This window comes from Amphibalanus amphitrite, unplaced genomic scaffold (genome assembly GCF_019059575.1).
Source record: "Amphibalanus amphitrite isolate SeventyFive unplaced genomic scaffold, NRLGWU_Aamphi_draft 000374F_arrow, whole genome shotgun sequence".
NCBI lineage: Eukaryota > Metazoa > Arthropoda > Thecostraca > Balanomorpha > Balanidae > Amphibalanus > Amphibalanus amphitrite.
In genome coordinates, this window is record NW_024881868.1 from 492,031 (window position 1) to 506,496 (window position 14,466).

At 50.5% G+C, this 14,466-nt stretch overlaps 1 protein-coding gene across 11 annotated transcripts; it reads right to left on the minus strand.

Moving 5' to 3' along the window:
• Positions 1 to 3,078: 3,078 nt before the first annotated feature.
• LOC122389854 (DNA-directed RNA polymerase II subunit RPB1-like) lies at positions 3,079 to 12,890 on the minus strand. Of its 11 annotated transcripts, none has more exons than XR_006258036.1 (9): positions 12,823 to 12,868; positions 9,669 to 9,798; positions 8,615 to 9,278; positions 8,105 to 8,241; positions 7,588 to 7,687; positions 7,025 to 7,084; positions 6,283 to 6,399; positions 3,454 to 3,814; positions 3,079 to 3,304 (listed from the first exon to the last, which is right to left on the minus strand). XR_006258036.1 is itself a non-coding variant. In XM_043382307.1 (8 exons), exons 2-8 carry the CDS (start codon positions 9,684 to 9,686, stop codon positions 3,798 to 3,800), a joined length of 1,113 nt encoding a protein of 370 aa, XP_043238242.1. In that variant the 5' UTR covers positions 9,687 to 9,798; positions 12,849 to 12,876; the 3' UTR covers positions 3,079 to 3,797. The 11 variants fall into 11 exon arrangements, 5 of the variants coding, with proteins under 5 accessions (XP_043238242.1, XP_043238241.1, XP_043238237.1 ...); XR_006258034.1 differs by having other exon boundaries at positions 12,672 to 12,861; XR_006258035.1 differs by lacking the exon at positions 3,079 to 3,304 and having other exon boundaries at positions 3,330 to 3,706; positions 3,740 to 3,814; positions 12,672 to 12,861.
• Between the last annotated feature and the right edge of the window lie 1,576 nt (positions 12,891 to 14,466).

Here is a 14,466-nt window from a genome sequence, read left to right on the forward strand (position 1 = left end):
CACCTACCAGACCCCATTGCTGACACAACCAAGTCTACTGAAATTCCATACCGTCCTGGGACTCTTTGGGTATTTCTGCATTTCCAATGCATCAAATTTAAAACATGACACTTCCTCCACAAAACATTTAATACCAATATCCCAGTAGCGGCGGAACACCTTCAATTAAGGGGGAGGGGGGGGGGGGGGGGCACTGCCGACTTTTGGTCCCATTCTTGCCATGCAACGCCCATAGGGCTAATGTTAAAATGCAAAAATCAAAGGGGGCACGGTGCCCCGGTGCCCTCCCCGTTCCACCGCCTATGCAGTATACCCCATTTAACCCTTGTACGTATAGGGGCGGCGGGTGGTTTTTCGTTAAAAGCTCACGTAAAAGGCATTGGATCACGACCAAATTGTACCCTCGAACCCATCATTTATTTTTTTTTACCAGCCCGGAAAATATCATGACCTTAGACCAGTTTTACCAACAGAAAAATAACCGCCCATGCCGGAATTTTTGCCTCAAGACCGCTTCACATACGGAGCGTAAACGCGATGGGCACGTAAGCGGATAGGGCTTTACCGTTTACGCTCCATATGTGAAACGATCTTGACTTTAGGCAAAAAATTCCGGCAGGCGGCTATTTTTCTGTTGGTAAAACTGGCCTCTGGACCCGGCATAATGACCGCTGGCTTATGAGCTTTTCCTGGAGATCATCTTGAGCCATAAAATCTCACTTCAAGAAAGTATAGCGGGTCCCGATTTTCTCGACACTTATCATTGCCCTCTTGAATGAGACGGAATGACCAAGGACCTTAAAAATGGGCAGCAGCGGCTTCCTATTGTCACGGGTAGCACGCTCGTCTTTTTTATGCACAGCTCCATCTCAGAGTCCGAGAGGCCGCGGGGGTCCGATCGACTCCTCCCCCTTACGTTAGCGGCTGTGGAAACGCCAACAGACGGGCGACGGTTAAAAGTTGCAGCTTCTTTTGTACGACTGTACGGAGGGGTGAAATGGTGAGGCGAGCAGGTACGGGGACCCGCAGTTGCTACTGTACAGCGACCCTGAGTAAATTGTCCCAGCACCCTCACAGGGAACAACGAAAAGCTGTCAGAGGGCACGCACAGAAAACCTCAGCTGCTCTTTTACACGGACCGACAGTCGATATCAATGTTATCGGTCGTTACTGGACAGGACAGACGGCTAGAGTTAGGGTTCGTGTACAGAAGCAACTGCGGGTCCCCGTACGTGAAAATTGGTATCTAATCAATGTGTGCTGTGCCTTTGGCCTGGGCTAATCTTTGAATCCTGGGATGCAACAGTCACGATGGCTCCATCACTGGAGCTACAAACTCTAAAAAGATAGGCTTTCTCAGAATCCCTCATTACCCCCACCGAAAGGGCTCCATTACCCCCAAAGGGGGCATGCCCCACCATTTGCCGACCCCTGCTTTAGAGCCTTCGGAGAGCCATTTGACGCAAGGGCATGGCCCTCTGACGCCAGCTCAGGGATCTTTGACACCCTTTAAGGCCTTCTGACGTCCGTTTGACGTTAGCTGAGGGCCCTTTGAGGCTATCTGAGGGCCCTTTAAAGCGCCATCTGAGAGTCCCGGCCTTCGGCCGCCTCAAATGGGCCCCTTCCTTCTAGTTGGGCCCCCCAACTCGAATGGGGGGGCACGGGCCCGTGTGCCCCCCCCCCTTGTGTGCGCCCTTGTCGGCAAATAACTTCAAAAAGCTCTCCCATAGGGTTTGACCCATGATGGTTTGACGAGTTTATCATACCTCGTTGTGTCAAATGATATGGGCAAAGACATCGCCTGGGAAAAGGTCAATCAAAGCTTCGATCTCAGGTCAATATCAGGGCAAATTCAGATACCTAGGTAAGAGAGACAGGTAAGACAGGATGATGAGGTCTACATTTCATTCGATTTGAAACATAAGCAACCACCCGCCAAAGTGCAGAGGAGGAGTCAGTGACGATACGACGGAATCTGTCTTCGGCCGGACACAGTGAGACCCGACACCGCCCCGCCGACGGCTGTGCAGGAACGATCGGCATCCACAGCAATCACTGCACTGACAGCCTCGTCATCCAGCAGACAGAGATTGGCTGACGCAAAACGATAATCTGAACCGAATAGCGGGACCGAAGCGGGACGAGTTCCCGCACAGCAATTTCAGCTGTTTAGTCTGACCCGGAGTTGCAGTTTGCGCGTCACAGCACTAACTGCTGTAATTTACCGAGGTGGGGGTGGGGGGTGGGGGAGGGGGAGATCGGTGAAGATGGCGACCGCCGCGACCGCAACAACACACAGCTCCGGTCAATTCTATTTTTACCTCGTCAGACCTGAAAAGGGCCCGCTTCATTACCTGGTCGATTTGTTTGCTAATAAATCCCGAACACGCTCCAAAACGGCGCTCACACCAAATTTAAAAAAAAAAATGACCAGCAATGAACAAAACATTAGCCTAGTTTACCAACAGGCTAAGAGTGAAGCAGTGTGCCTGAGAGAAGAATGGTAAATGATAACAATAACACGTCAAATGTATATCGAGATACACAAAGCTTGTCCGACGTTCGGTCGTTTTTCGTAACGTCCGTCAGCCACGGGAGACTGCAGCATCGCCAGTCGCCCGTCACCGCGGCTAGGGCCTTGGTCGCGGCTACCCACCTGAACCTCTATCCGCTCCGCAGTCGGTCTGCCGGACGCTCTCTCGGCTCAGCGATATTTACACAGCGACACGTTACAGCGGCCAGCGCCACGTATTGTGGTGGCCACAGGTGGACCGGGGAGAGTAATTGTGGCCACAACTGCGGCAGCGGTAACGAGCCAGCCGCCTTTCCTTTCTGGCCTCCCCGCCGCGCCGCAAAACGGCGTTGGGGTGGGTGGGAGCCTTAGATATAAAGACGGTGCCGTAGGCGTTCCACAGTTACGCTAACCTTTGCAGATATTGGGAATGATGACAAGGTTATCATCTCTATGTTGTATAACATCGGAATAGACCTATAGTGACAATACGCAACAAAATACGTTGAGCGAATGTAAAAAAAAATCCTCAAACACATCTCACTGTCATAAACAGACCAGGAATACAGACTCATAATAAATGTATTATTCATATCACGATTAATAAAATAGCACCACTGTCTATCATCTCCATTCCGCATTCATCCAGCACCGAGATAAACCTCAGCACAGACATGACTTGGCACGATCGTCGCCACATTGGCACCCCGGTGTGTACCATCATTGCTGGAGCGGAGGACCAGCGTCACCTCTGGTACACTATGCGTCTGTTCCAGTCGCACTTTCTAACACCTCTAAACTCCTCCAAGATTGCTTCCCTGTTCCAGTGGCAGCTGTAGCCCCTACAAAGCCAAGGATGGCCAAGCTCCAACCTCCTCTATCTTGCTCTTGGAGGAGTTTAGAGGTGTTAGGAAGTGCGACTGGAACAGACCCTATAACACAGTACTGACCGTTACCTTCAGGGTCACTCACTGTACAGTGCGGGCGAGAGCTCACAACAACACTGCAGCGAGCTCCGGAGCAGAGAATAATGTTGGGGTTGACACACTAGCCGTCCCGGGCAGAGGCTACTGTAGTGCGTTATGTCAGCCGCTCCAAGAAAGAAGCCCAAGTAGAGGTTCGTGCGTCAAAAATCCACGTGCAAAGGTTTCTTGCTGGGCAAATCCGTCATCCACCCAGGGCACAGGTTACGGCGGTTACGGCCCTATATATGGCCTTGGTTACGGCACAGTGCACCAAGCCAGGCCAGTCACCCTGTGTAGAGGCTATATGGACCGCCGCCGGGTCAGCCGCTGTCGTGAGCTGAGGGCAGACATGTAGGCTCGATCAGATAGGCTGAATCTGCAGACCGCAGGTGGAGGATAACACACAGGCACTATCTACACCACCCGCAGGCGGACAGGCAGACAAGCAGTCAGGGAGCAGAGAGGCATTGCCACCAATGTGCAGTGATCACAGAGCAAAATGGCAGTTCAGGCAGGCCACTACCCCAAATCGGGCTACAGGCGACCGGCAGTCAGTGTGCACACCTAGAGAACAAACGTGCGGGCTAGATAATAGTGGCAAAATTAGGCATCACATCTGTGCACGGGAGTCCGTTAATGGTGCTGGGTTTAACTAGGCTGCATCAGCATCCCAAAAAAGCAATTTCACAACGCGATCTGAAAAGCAGGCAGCTTCGGAAAGACGGAGTTAGTGGGGGGAATCCCGAAGCATAACAGGTTATAAAACACGCTAATTTCAGCCCCTAACTATACAGTTGACCTACTCAACTCAGCTTCGAGGGATGCAGCCCCGAGTATGACAGGGCAAACAGGGCGGGGCAAACACCCGGCACACTGCAGCGGTGCGGAGGTGACATTAGTGATCAGCAAGGTTCTGCACCATCGGTCGGAGCTGGCAAAATCCAGGGAGCAGAATGCAGACAGGCAAGGGACGGAATGCAACCGATAGTCGGCATACAAAGGAGAGAGGGGAAAGGGACAAGTGGGTGGTCAGACTGAGGGGTACGGAAGACCTGCGGCGATTCAAAAATGTTCACCTGGATGGACCTAGAGATAGCTCCGAACTGGTCGACCACCGTCGCCTACCCCAGCTGCCACTTCAGACACACGCGGCCACAAGGAGAGGTATGTATTGGCAGCACGGTCCTGGCGGGCGGCGAGGACATCGCGCGGTCCGCTGGTCTCGGGACTACACGGGACCAATGGTCCGACAGGTACCGACCAACATTGCCGCCAAGGTTACAGGGGAAACAACACAGATGCGACATACGCACAACTACCGCTCAAGAAGTGACTTCCTTCTTGTGACACTATTTTGATTAATGTGTAACACACAAATATCATACATCAGCACCTGCAGCACGACTATATTTGTTAGCAGACATATATAACATGAACGGCGGTAGGAAGGGACGATAGAATCGGAGTTAGTTGAGTCCTCGGGAGTCTGACTGAGAATGGAGGGGCACATGATGCGGCAACTGTGATATGGATAGTTACCCTGCGGCAGGTAGAATGCGCCTGAGCCTAGACTGAACGCTATACCGAGGGAAGGACAGGCTGTTACTGAGACACACTGAACGTATCACTGAGGAAGCACCAGATGAGTAGTGTACGCAGTATGTACGTTAGTATTCTGAATTAGCCGATTGGAGCTGGACTGGCTGCCTGTCACGTATGACAGTTCTGGCGGCGTGCCGCAGTGTCGCTCTGGGAAATCGATGGCCGATGCGGCCCGACTCGCCGGCTGCCAGCACCTCGGGCAGCTCGGCTGACTCGGAGAGACATCCTACGACAACAGCCGGCGCCGGGAGCCAATCACGGCGGCCGCCGGCGCCGGCCCGGACCGCATACCTCGGGCAGCCACGCCCAGATGATCGTCCACATATATCGGAGTATTGCTCTGAAGTGGCAAACAAAAAACCGCCAGCCTCCCGCCGTCCGTCCGACCACGTTCCAGGATCAGATTATCACAATTGTAGCCCCATCAGCCCAGTAATCGGCTATCTTAGCGAGACGATAATAGTTTCAGCTGAGGGACAAAACAAACGCGGGCGTGTACCACTACAGTGCCGCCCTCTCTCGTGACGTTTGCACTCCTAAACGTCAGCTATTTCTGGGGACAGACAACAGGCATGCACACTCACATACACGCACACACAAACCCAGAGGCGCCCGGCTGTCGAGTCACGTCACCGAACACTGTCAACCCTGAGAGATCTGACCGCCTCGCTGACTGGAAGGGCGCAACACTGAACGGAGGGGGAGGGCGGCCACCAGTCTGAACCTGCAGGCTGCAAAATCGCCGTGTCGCCAGTCACACAGGCAGCTTCTCGGGTTAAACCGGTTACATGATCGGGCTCTGTGGAACAGCCTAACGTCCGGAGTCCCGTCTCAAAGCAGCGACTAGAACTGAAGCCTGCGGGGACTCGGACGCAGTGTAACGAACCAGACGGCGCCCCTGTCGGTCCGTCCCTCCCTCACAGCCTGTTCACGGGCAGGGCGGGCCGCCTCAGAGGGTCCCCAGGCCCCGGTGTTGGAGGCCCGCTCAGAGGGTCCCCAGCCGGTACTGGAGGCCCGCCCGGCCGCCCCCGCCCCCGCCGCTGCCGGCCGAGCCGTCCGACTCCGGCCAGCTACAGTAGGTGCTGCGGACGGCAGCGCGCGGCGCACCGCCCGCCGGGTGGCAATAGCAGGCCGAATGGAGGGCGGCCGGCGCCGAGCCGCCCGGCGCGGCGGCCGGCACGGGCGCGGCGGCCGCCGGCGTACCTGTCAGCGGCCGCGGCATCTCGCACTGCTCGCAGGCGGACATGGCCGGGTGGTTGTGGAACGTGCACGCGCTGCACTCCCACGGCGGGCCCTCGCCCACATCCTCCGGGTCGGCACCTGTGCAGAGAGTACACCGGTTAGTGACACAATGGCACCTACGCAGAGTAGCCTGTCGCTCATATACCGATACCCTGATACACAACATCTCTTCAGCGGGCAAATTGAGAGTACACAGATCCACACATCGGAAAAGGCTTCTGCCATCAAAAACTCATCAGGCCCTACAAACATTGATCAGTCAGTAACTAGGTATTGTCTAACAGACACCTCACATCATTCCGAGCCGCCCGGGAACTGACGGCGGGATCGGACCACGTGCCCGACCACCGCGTGTGTTGTCCGGATTCCGCAGCCACGATTGGTGGTGCGAGCGCCCCCTGTCCTCAACGGCACCCCTTGAACCACCAGGCGATACGCGGCACTAGGCACTACATCGAGTGATGTGACGGACGTCTGACAAGACTAAGCAAACTGACGGAGCCTTAATCCCTGCAGCAGATCTTAGACACACAAATGCGTCTTTGAGTGGCACAAGCCACGCAACTGGGCACGGCCCTGTATCACCGCAGTGCCGAGTCAGGGAGACGGGCGGTCCGTCTGTTACTCGCGAGGGTGGCGCTGGCTGGCGGTTATGGGCAGCCGTGCGCGGTTTTCGCCGAGTTCTCACGCGTACGGTTCTCACCTGACTGAGTATGTCGCAGTGTCGACACCCCGCTGCTGGAACTGGCAGAGCTCCGACGGACTGTGGACCAACGCGATAGGACGGTTACACGCTGGCGACCAACAGACCACAAGCATAAGACAAACAGGAAATTAAGTACAACTACAAAGAGTTCAAAAGTCGATGGTAACCGGTAATATTGAGAAGTGTAAGGCTACGAAATTCAGCAGATAAAACGGACATGATGCTCAGATGCTTGTAAGTACCAATTGCAGGTAAACACCAGTTTTGCATAGTTGAGTTTTACGTTAAGAACATTTTGAAATAGGCACAAATGTGGAACAAACAGAAAAGGGGACTCAAAGAAACAACACTTCTAAAATCCCACTCTTTAGAGTTTCGATCACTAATCGTCACTTGTTTTCTTTGCCAATGGTGACAACCAATCTATTCTCCCTTCTACCCTTCCAACCTCTCCATCTCACTCAGTGGACTCTCACATCACCGGTACCCACTCTCCCTCGTTCACTGGCTGCCCCAGCCCCCTGTCCCTCCATCCCTCCACCGGGGCCCCGGCCGCCCACCTTGCTGTGCTGTCCGCAGCTCCTGTATCTCGGTCACCATGCGATCACACTCCCGGCGCAGGCGGTGGTTCGACTCTGCCCACCGGAGACGGTTATCCACCTGACAGAGAGGCGGTCAACTGTTACACAACAGACAGCAGATACACACCATGTGCGAGACTGGCCTGGAGAGTCAAGATGATGAAGAATACGGAATCACCTGAGCGATACACAATACACATCTTAAGATATAAACGATAAGCACTGAGAGCTCATGCGGTTTCCTAGAGACCCCACAGTTGTCCCCATCCCCCCCCCCCCCCCCCATGAGTTTCTCCAGTCCAAAAGAGCAGTCCCCAGCTAACCAAAACTCTCCAGCTCACCAGGGCTCCCCCTGGCTCGCCAGAGCTCCCCACCAGGCTCCCCCACAGCCCACCAGGCTCCCCCACAGCCCACCAGGCCCCCCACAGCTCACCCGGCTCCCCACAGCTCACCGGAGCTCCCCCACAGCTCACCGGAGCTCCCCACAGCAGCTCACCAGGGGTGCTGCTGGCACACTCTCCAGCCGCCGGGTCAGGTCGGCCGTCTCCGCATTCAGACGGTCCCAGAGGCGCCGGGTGCGATCCAGCTCCAGCCGCAGGCGACCGCACGCCTCGTGCTGCAGCCGCAGTCGCTCTGAGGGGTGACAGTGACCGTGCCCGTCACAGAGCTGATGTGGAACAATGCCTACTGAACGTGTCAACAGCCGCTCTGAGAAAAGTTTGAACTTTTCTTGGACTTGGTTTTACTTGGATGTTTTAGTTTCACCAGGGAAGTGTGTATGTCTTGTATGTGAATATAAATAGTGCCAAGCCTGGTAAACAAAATAAGTAATTGCATCTTCGGTACTGGGTCATAAAGCAAATTGCTTGTTTTTTTTTCATGAAAACGATCAGCTACTCGTATAAAGTAAAAAACCATGATAACTCATATTACCCAACACTTATATTTGCAGCGTGCACCCGTACCGTTGACTGTGTCGGGCTGTCGTTGGACGGCTGGTCCGTACCTGCACTGCTCTGTCGCTCCTGTACAGAGGTCGCCGCCGGCGCCGCTGGGGCGACCACTCTGACCGGGGACGGCGGCCGAGGGACCGACACGGCGGGCCAGGCCCCTGCCGGCTGCTGCCGCTGGCTGGCTGGGGACTGGTACGGTCCATGTGGCGGCTCATACAGGGTGGCAGACGGCTGGTACGGCCCGGCAGGGGCAGCCGGCCAGCCTGTGGATGGAAAAGACTGGCCTCCAGGTGGATGATACTGACTGGTAGAAGGCTGATACTGGTTGGTAGATGGCTGGTACTGACTGGTAGATGGCTGGTAGTGACTGGTAGATGGGATATATTGACCGACAGATGGCTGGTACGGACTGGAAGACGGCAGGTACTCGGCGGTCAGGCCGGAGCCGGACTGGTAGTGGCTCGGGGACAGCTGCGGGCCGGGCCGCTGCCCGAGGCCGGCCGGCGGCTGCGGCGGACTGACAGACACCGAGTACACGACAGCAGGCTCCGGTGGCCGGTACTGGCTCTGGGAGAGGAGCGGGACGGGCCGCGGCGGGGCCGCCTGGTGGGCCAACAGCGCCGACACGGGCCGGCCGCCGATCCGCACATCGCCCATCTGCGCGGTCAGCTCCAGCAGGTCGGGCTCGTCGGCGCCCGAGGGACGCTCTGGCTGCAACTGGGAAGGGAACGGCGGGTCATTGAACAGTAAACGCCATTCTGAGTTCTGTTTGTCCTTGATATGTAAGCATCATTTTAAATGGGTACTATCGACTACAGCAAATTGATATTAATCCAAAGGACTGTAAATGGAGTTCATGATGACTTACAGTGTCTCACTGAACTCTTGAGCAGGATACTGAGAAGTGGCATTTTAAGTCTCAAGTAAAAAATGCATATTATTTATTCATAACATCATAAACTTAGAATACTATATATTTTACAGATATCCCTTAAAGAGAAACAAGAAAAGGATCATATACCACATCGATGATAATAACAACTGTCAAAGAATTACAACATACTGTAGCTTTTCCCTACAGCATAACTATTAACTATCATTACCCACCTCATGCATGATCTCCATTCAATTTCAAGCAGCAGTCCAGGACTTCCAGATGACACAATTCCTCTGCTCCTACACTGCCATATTATAATGTGTACCAAAGTGAGTAGCCAGTTGTGTAGCTCTTGAAGTCCTAGGAAAACAAAAGAATGTCAGTTAGTTTGATGGATTCTCTTAATGTGACAACAAAATGAACCCAGGACTGAGGACAGATTAGGGGTAGACTTCTGCCTACTGCATGTTTTTCTTCTGGTGTGTGCTGTCATTTTCCGATCTGTGTGTCAACATTCAACAGGTGAGCTGAATGTATTGCACACACTTCTTAGAAATATTGAGCTCATATAAAAAATGTCCAGGAAGAAAACCAGATCACCTTAAGTGACCTAAAATTGCACATGGAAACACAGCTTAAGCAGTTACCTAAACATATTGCAGTGGCTGGAGAAAGATTGAAAACTTTTTAATCAAAGAAAGAAACATAATTATTAAATGAAGTTTATTTATGACAGAATTCATATTTATTGCTTTTTTGGCAATACAATACTTTGAGCTCTTCATAGTTCTTCAATGACTCATTGTTCAGGTGTTCATTGTGCTGAAGTCAAATGAAATATCATCAATGATCAAGGTGAAGGGCCACCATCTGCTTTTCATTTTGGTCAAAAGCTTTTGATCACTTTGATAGAATGAAACATATTCAATAGGTAACAAAGATGTAAGATGGTATTAAGTGATGCAACATTCATAATGTAGGTAGGTGCTGGGCCAAAAATGTTAATAACACTGGTGGATCCAAGAGGGTCCAACCAAGCCAATGTCAGGACTAAGGGCGGCCAGAACATGATTTGCCCCCCTCCCAATTAGAATTCGCCATTTAAAATCTCTTCTCTGCAATTAACAAATATGACAACATGCGTGGGATCCAGGCATCAAAGAGCCATTCGCATTCGGTCCATATCATAGGTGTCGCCATGAGATCTTGACACCAATACCAGAATCACTCACACTTTAACCAAAAATTTATTCAAACCAATGGTGGTAACACTTTGATACAATGACATCAACATACAAATAATTGTAATGGAAGTTAAGTGCATGGCTACCTCATCGAACGGTATGTACATTTTATGTGATAATTATGTGACAAGAATGCCTATTTTTAGATTAACACCGACTTGGACTCCAAGGGCCCTGCAGATATTCAATCCCCAACAGATACAAATCAGTTGGGCAAACTAGACCTTTGGAATCAAAATATGGAGGCATCAAAAGATTGATTCCTTTTGGGCATAAATGCAGACCATTTCTAACTTACCAATCACATAAAAATAAGAGAGTGTTTCAAGAAGGAGCATGCCTGATCTTGAACAGAAATGCTTGAACTATCTCCTAAGCAAAATAATACTGCTCCTATCATAACAATTTGAATTCTATAGGTAGTGAAAGGCAATCAAGGAATTGATTCACTTTAAACAGATAATCATAATATCAGTTGGGGGAGGTTTGGTCAATGGTTGTCATTTTTAGCACATGCCATTTTTGGCAACCATGTGCTAAAAATGACAACGCTATCAGCTATTTTTAGCAACGATGAAGCCGATTTCACTCCTCAGCGAGGAAATCACGATTTTGGAAATACAAGCACTGATTTTGGAAAAGAAGTGCTGCCACCTGGTGCAAGAAGAAGAAACCAGCTTTAATATGGCCGTTGTTTGTATGGTAGTCCAACGTTGAAGTATACCCTTTTTTGTGGCCCGAAGTTGGAACTTTAAATTGAAGCATCCGAAAATGATCGATATTGATCGAAATCATGATGTTGATGAAAAAAATAATATGTTAAGTTGAGAGAGGAGGCCATTTTATCCAGATGCGGTGGTTTACTTCTTGAAATTATTTTTGCTTACGACGACTGCCATGTAATGAGGGATAATTAGCAGCCGTCATTAGCAAAAATAATTTCAAGAAGTAAACTACTGCATCTGGATAAAATGGCCTCCTCTCTCAACTTAAAATATTATTTTTTTCATCAACATCATGTTTTTGATCAATATCGATCATTTTCGGATGCTTCAATTTTAAGTTCCAACTTCAGGCCACAAAACAAACTACCATACAAATAACAGGCATATTAAAGCTGGATTCTTCGTCTTGCACCAGGTGGCAGCACTTCTTTTCCAAAATCAGTGTTTATCTTTCCAAAATCTTCATTTCCTCGCTGAGGAGTGAAATCGGCCTCATCGTTGTCAAAAATAGCAGAATCGTTGTCATTTTTAGCACGTGTGACAAAAATAGCACGTGCTAAAAATGACAACGATTGACCAAACCTCCCCCGACTGATATTGATTCCCCATCAGCTGGCTTATCATTATTTTGATTCACAGGTAATGTTAACAGATAGGCAACAATGACTTGCAAGAATACAGCATTTATCTTGCTATTATTCTCATTTAGTGGTATCCTCAGCACCACAACTGATACCTATAGCATTGTTGTACTTTACCTTCACTACATTTGATAACAATTCACAATTTATAAATGTCAAGAATACAAAAACTGAAGCAACAGGTAAAAACCATATAAATAATATAAAAGCACTACATCAATGATAATTAGGGGTTTAAAAATTTCATTTTGCCATTTTACACAAATACTGATTGGTTAGTATGTGATTCATGATACCAAAATAACATACAGTGTGATTTCCTCAAAACAGCTTTTACGTGATGGACAGTGGCTCTGTCTTTTTCCCATTCACAAGGCCAAAGGGACAATTTCTTAGCTTTGAGGTAACACTTTTTGGAAACCTACCACATTTTTCTACCTTTTAAAAGAAATGTCTCACCGTCATGGGCCTTTTTTCAACCGTAACGATTCATTTGAAGTCAAAAGCGTACCCAAATGAATCAAAAAATTTATTCCATGCCCATATTTGGTCATGGCTCCTCCCACCAGAATCAAATTATTGATGCCTCCATATTTTGATTCCAAAAGTCTAGTTTGCCCAACTGAAATTCTTGTTCTTGTTCTTGTTGGATAAGGGCGCGTAGCAGTCAGGGATCAAGCGTCTATCTTCTTTCTTCTCTCACTGGGTGAGCAGATACAAATTGAAACAAGTGGGAAAACGAAAATAATAACACCAGTCACCAACACAACGCACACAAAGCACACAGCATTGAGCACAACATTAGGCAAGGCTATATGCATATACCCTGATATGCATAAGGCACGGACAGAAATGAAAGCCATTAATGGCGCAGCTGCTACGAACCCTTAAGCATGCAGCAGCCAATTTATTAAATATTAAAAACAAGGGGCCATATCTTGTCTATTCTTTATGAAGATAGTGGAGATTGCTAAAAAAAATAGCTTCAAACAAAGCTAACTAAAAATTAAGCGTTTAATGATCGGTATTCAGCTTGTGTAGAAACCAAGCAGAAAACACCATCAAGGGTTTTCTCACGGTGACTATAAATATATAAGGACTATAAAATGACTATAAAATTCACTGTTTGCAGACTGCAATGACTGCAGTGCACTATTAGCAGACAGAGCGGACAGAGCTAGCACGAGAACTTTTGGTCCGCTCGCAGTCCGGTTATGTTTTTTATGCTTTGTGTCACCAAACAGAATCACTTTAAAAAACAATTTCCTTGTGTGAATTATTTTTGCAACGCATAGTCCAGTGATTTTACTCTGGCCGAGTCGGAGCATAGACCCGGGAACAGAGGGGGCAGCGGGGGCGCCTGCCCCCCCAACTTGAGAGCCGAGGGGGCGGCGCCCCCTCAACATTGAGGCAGCGAGAAAAGACCTTTCCTCCCTTTTCCGGACTTTTTTCCTTCTTGTTTCCTTCATACATACATCTAAGCATCAACACATGGCATTTTCCTTGTCATCTGAATGGTTTCAGCTGATACAGTAGGTATCGATTTGACAACATCTGCTATTGACTATTGTCATCCCGCTTTGATTTGGGCCTGATCGTGGCCATAAGTTTGGCAGGCCAGATTTTATACTGCACCAGCTTGAGTCAACTTTGAGAAATGCATAACGTAGGTACAACGGTGGTAAAATCGTTGCTATTATAGGTATGACACAGTTTACCCCCTCCGGATGTGATGGAGGGGTGTGGGGCAATGAGTGCACTGACGTGGCGCTCTCGGAGGGCCGGTATGGGATTAAAGCTCAGCGACACTAAGGGCTTGTGTGGTGCCTTCGGTTATCGGTAGCACCCTCAGAATCACCGGCGTAGGGCCCTCAGAGCCGCCGGTAAGGGGCCTTTAGAGGCACTGGTGTGGGGCCGCCATGCAGGTGCCGGTGTGGGCGCTCAGATGTGCTAGTGTGATTCTCTCAGAGGCGCCGATGAGCCATGAGGGTCCTTACAAGTTACAGGCGTTGCTGTGGATCCTCATAGACGGCGCGGTGGTGTGGGGCCGTTACAGACGGGTGTGGGGCCTTTAGTGCTGCTGACGCGAACTCTCTACAAGCCGGCAGGGAGTCTCAGTGACCGGCAAGGGGACCTTTCGCCGGCAGAAGAAGTCCTGTGGGGTCCTTAGAGACAGGCCCTCATAGGCGCCGACAAGGGCCCCACAGTTGCCGTTATGGGGCCCTCAAGAAAATTAAGTGTGGGACCATCACAGGCGGGAAATGCCCCTAGAACTGGCACCTCATAGGCCGGTAAGACCTCTCAGAGGCCAGTAACGGGCCTTTGGAGATCACCGAGGTGTCCTTAAAAGCCGCAAGAGGCCCTCAGACGCCGGCGTCGGACCCTTATGGAGATCTAAGTGTGGCTATTTAGGGCCCA

What these genes read in the sequence shown, in the direction of transcription:
- LOC122389854 (XM_043382302.1), bottom strand. An exon ending in GGAGCGACAGAGCAGTGCAG is followed by an intron (nt 8,242 to 8,614) that starts GTACGGACCAGC and finishes GTCACCCCTCAG; the next exon opens with AGCGACTGCGGCTGCAGCAC. An exon ending in GCTGCGGACAGCACAGCAAG is followed by an intron (nt 7,085 to 7,587) that starts GTGGGCGGCCGG and finishes GTTGGTCCACAG; the next exon opens with TCCGTCGGAGCTCTGCCAGT.